At 47.9% G+C, this 4,230-nt stretch overlaps 1 protein-coding gene across 1 annotated transcript in view; it reads right to left on the bottom strand.

Annotated features, from left to right (window-relative positions):
• Positions 1-4,230, bottom strand: part of RAPGEF1 (Rap guanine nucleotide exchange factor (GEF) 1) — a 114,719-nt gene that overhangs the window by 59,991 nt on the left and 50,498 nt on the right. The window contains 1 exon segment of the mRNA XM_010856942.1: positions 3,551-3,668. Coding sequence (XP_010855244.1) covers positions 3,551-3,668 — 118 coding nt within the window.

Below are 4,230 nucleotides of genomic sequence, written 5' to 3'. Positions count from 1 at the left end.
CTGGCAGGGAGAGGGAAACCAAGAATAATCGTTAAGATAGATAAATCCAAAAATGGATAATCTATTCAAGTAGAATCAATTACTTGCCCAGGGCAAATTAAGGGTAGTATATGTGAGGAAAACTCCCACCTTTGGGCTCTTTGTGCTCCAGAGACTATATAAACAAAATCCACCAAGAAGAAGAAGATAATTTCTTAAAAAAGGAGATTTAAAACTATACATTAAAAAGTGATACATAATAAAGTGATTATGATTCTGAACACTAGTTCTTTTAAAATAACAAGGAACGTCATTTTATATTAAATTTTTAAATAGTGGATTTCATGGGACTATCAAAGAAAAACCATATAGATGGAATTAAGAAGTCATTAGTCCCTTTAGTGGGACGACTTTCAGAAACTTGATTTAGCTCCTCTCAGTGGGTACACTACCCCAAAGGTGCCCTGTAGAGCACCAGGATACCATGCTCCCATTCCCAGCATGGGGGTCTCTGCCCTCACTTTATTTTTCTCTTTTTACCAACTGACCCCTTTATTTACTGTCCGTTTCCAAGGGCCAGGCACTTGCTTCTCTAGCTCAAGGCAAGAGCACTCTGCTTTGCCTAGGCCTACACGGGGCTCAGAGGAACCTCAGTCTGAAGGAATCATGGTGCCGTGCAGACATCAAATGTGACTACAACCACACTGGCTGGCTGGGCAAGAGGACGATGGCCACAACACTGCCACCTCAGCACCTCAGAACTCCTCAGGCGGCATGACGAAACGGGGAGGAGGCCGGAAATGTTTTAAGAAAATGTGTCCCCAGGTTTGCTAGGGAGAAAGGGGCTGACCTGAAGATGGGAGGCCTCCAAAGTGGCAGGTATTTCACAACAGAGAATTCTCCTGTCATTTGCAGAGAGATCAAACCAGGCTGCCCTGGGCTCCTAACAGAGGCGTGACACCCCGCAGAGTCGGGTTTCACCCATTAACGCTCCAGCAGATTCTACTCCCTGACTCAGTGGCCTCTGAATGCTGTGCATTCCCCCCACTCTCCAGCTGTTAAAACCATGGCTTCTCACAAAACGCAGCCAGCAGTCAAGAGTTTACAATGAGACACCCAGAAGAAGCAGGCCCAGGAACCAGGACCCCAAGGCCAGGGCCTTTAGAGGCAGGGGCATCCACCTGCACACTTCCTTGTGCATCAGGGGTTAGGGGCCACCATGGCGCAGACAGACCTGGAACCACCCGAGGCCAGCAGGCTGGGGGAGGCCGCGATCCCAAGGCACCGCTGGGCTTCAGGCTCCTCGTGTGCAAAATGGGAAGACTAGGTGGGCTGCGCTGGGTGGGCTGAGGAGGCTTGTGGGGGGTGCTCGGGGAGAATATTTGTGGAAGCATTTCATAAAATTAAGGGAATAGCAGATTCTGATTAAGCAACCTTGGCCCAGAGCCCACACTTTCTGTGTACTAGGAACAGTGAAAGCTTGTGTGCACAGTCAAGGTGAGAAGGAAGACAGCGTGATGCCACCCAGGACAGGGCCTGGCACAGGGAGACCCGCGGTAAGCTGTGGGTGAATCTGAATCTATTCCTGTCTACTTGAGCTACAGCTTCCCAGGTAACATCCTGGGAACAATGAGACTATACACAGAAACATTAAGTTGTAAGACAGTAAGTAAGAGTTAAGGATGACAGAAGATGACAGGCTATGGTAAGATGTCTCTGACAGAGTCAGCGACGCTCACACCCTGGCAGGCAGACCCCCAACACTTCCAGTCCTGACTGTGAGCGTCCATGTGGGTTTGAACTCACTCTGGATCATGCAGGTGACAGGGCACGGAAACTCCACCTTTCTTAAAGGGTGATGACCCGGAACCAGGGGATGCTCTTCCTTGGGGGAGGATCTATACAGCTCCTTCCTAGAGAACTGTCTCTCAGCCACGGCATGGGCATTTTAGGACAGATGATTCTTTGTTGTGGGCGGTGGGGGAGGTGCTGTCCTGTGCATTGCCCAACACCTACCAGCATCCCTGGCCTCTACCCACCAGATGTCAGTAGCACCTGCTTCAGTCTCCTGGTTGTGACAACCAAAAATGTCTCCAGACATTGCCAGCTGTGCCCTGGAGTCTGCAGGAGCCCCCCCTAACGAAAGGGTACTTGAATGTCAAGTTGCCTCTATCATTTCTCTTGGAATAAAGAAGAAAGCGGCGGGGAACGCCAAGAAGTGAGAGGCTGGAACAATTCCCTATCAGAGTTCACTAGCAAAACACAGTGCTTAGCGCGCCATTTTGCTCTGGGCCCCCTGGGCAGCGTCAGGTGACAGCTGACACTCTTCTTGGTGTTCCATGTAAAAGCCAGCTCCAAGGGGTGGCTAAACAGATTGTAAGTTAAAAAAATAATAATTGTGGTACAGACCAAATCTTGCACTTTATTCCTCTCTTCAATCTGGAATTCAGATCAGTCTGGTAAACAACGTACATTTCATTCTTGCTCTCTAGCTTCTTTTTGTTAACAGATGGGGCAGGAAAATTGATTCAGTGAAAGACTCTGGACTGAAAACCTTTATTTTCCCTACTTTTAACTAGTATTTTAAGGTATTCTGCTGGTCAACACAAAAACAAGAGGAAGTACACTGCAAAATCCAACAACCGTGTGTTTATGTAGCAGGGCAGTGTTTGCTAGTGGCGTTAAATCCACAGTGGAGCTATAACAGCAGTTCTACAGACTACACTGTGGACAGTTACTAAAGAATTGAGAATCTACTTATCTGACAGGCTTGTCTTTATTTTACCTTACTGAGTTTAATTTTGTTTTTATGTTCAGTTATGTGTGGGGATTAGCATTAGGATTTTTAGGTATTAAAAAATAAACTTTCATAAAGAGTAAACGTAACATGGTCAGAGTTTCGACGTGATGTCTGGTGGCTGTGTTTCAATCTCTGGGTCACCGCTCTTTGTATGGCTCTTTGTATGGCTTTGCTCCATAGCCCTAGTTTCCTTGTCTGCAAAATTTAAGTTTCCACCTCCCAGGGATATAATGAGAATTAAGGAAACAAGTGAAAGCACTGAGCGTGGGGCTAAGAACAGGCTTGGTAAATGCTAGCAGCACAAAAGGAGTCCCTGGCTATGAGACACTGGTTCTGTGCTGTCTCATCACACTCAGGAGTCTTGCGAGACATTTAAAGAGACCTTACACTTTACACGCCCTTCTTCTTCTCAACTGTCCAGAGTATCTTAGCAGCTCAAGGGAAGAACAGCTGGTCTTAAGAGATGAGACTCACCCGTTCCCCCCGAACCCGTTGGACCCAAGCAGCACACCCAAACCAATCCCCGAATCCCCAAGCTTTCACCGTGAGCACTGGGCTTGCTTTGCTCCGAAGACCACGGAGGCCTGGATAAACTTTGACTTTTATCCATGGCTCCTTGGACTGTTTCCTGAACAATTAAGCCCACAGTTGCCACCCAACTGAACACAACGATATTGCAACAGAATTTTTTTTTTCCATCCCCAAAACCATGGGCCAGGATTCTGCAGTAGAAGGCAAGGCAAACCCAATTGTTCTTAGCATCACACTGACCTTCTGCCTTTGAGACCTGGAAGCCACAGCACTGGTGGACATAAACTCTACTGCCTGCTGCTCCAGATCCAAGGGGATAGGGTAGCCCTCTGGTAGAAATCTGTCTGTTGCCTCCTGGAAGAGAGGAAACCTGGATTCCTACAGAGCTTGAAATGGCCGTTTTAAGCTGAAGGGAAGGGGTTGATGAAAATCAACAGCTGTTGCAACACATCTGGCTTGACTGGCCCTGCTGAGGTTCCTGGTGTTTGAGGGCATCTTCAGTTGGGTTTCAAGGGTTTAGCAAGTTTCAGAGCGTGGACCCTGGAACCAAATGATGGATGTTCTGGACATCACAAATCTACGTGTGTGTGTCGGGGGGCAACATGGGCCTCTCTAGGGGCGTGGAGGCTGCGTCCTGGGGTGTGAATGTGATGCTCTGAGCTGTGTTAAATGCCCAGAGGATGACATCTGGAAAAGAACTGTTCTAGCCAACTGATCTGGACTCTTATTAATGGGAGAAACACTCACCCATCCTAAAAGTTTCTATTTCACAAGGACACAGAAGGCCCCACCTGGAACTGTGGAGCGCTACCGGAAAGGTGCTCTGTACTGAAAACTCAGTCCCCAGGGCATGAACTCAGAAACAGCACAAACACATTGTTCAAAGCAGGTGCAGGCCAGCAGAAACACCTGGAGTCAGC

This window comes from Bison bison, unplaced genomic scaffold (genome assembly GCF_000754665.1).
Source record: "Bison bison bison isolate TAMUID 2011002044 unplaced genomic scaffold, Bison_UMD1.0 scf7180017864375, whole genome shotgun sequence".
Classification (NCBI taxonomy): Eukaryota; Metazoa; Chordata; class Mammalia; order Artiodactyla; family Bovidae; genus Bison; species Bison bison.
This window is presented reverse-complemented; position numbering and strand designations above follow the sequence as displayed.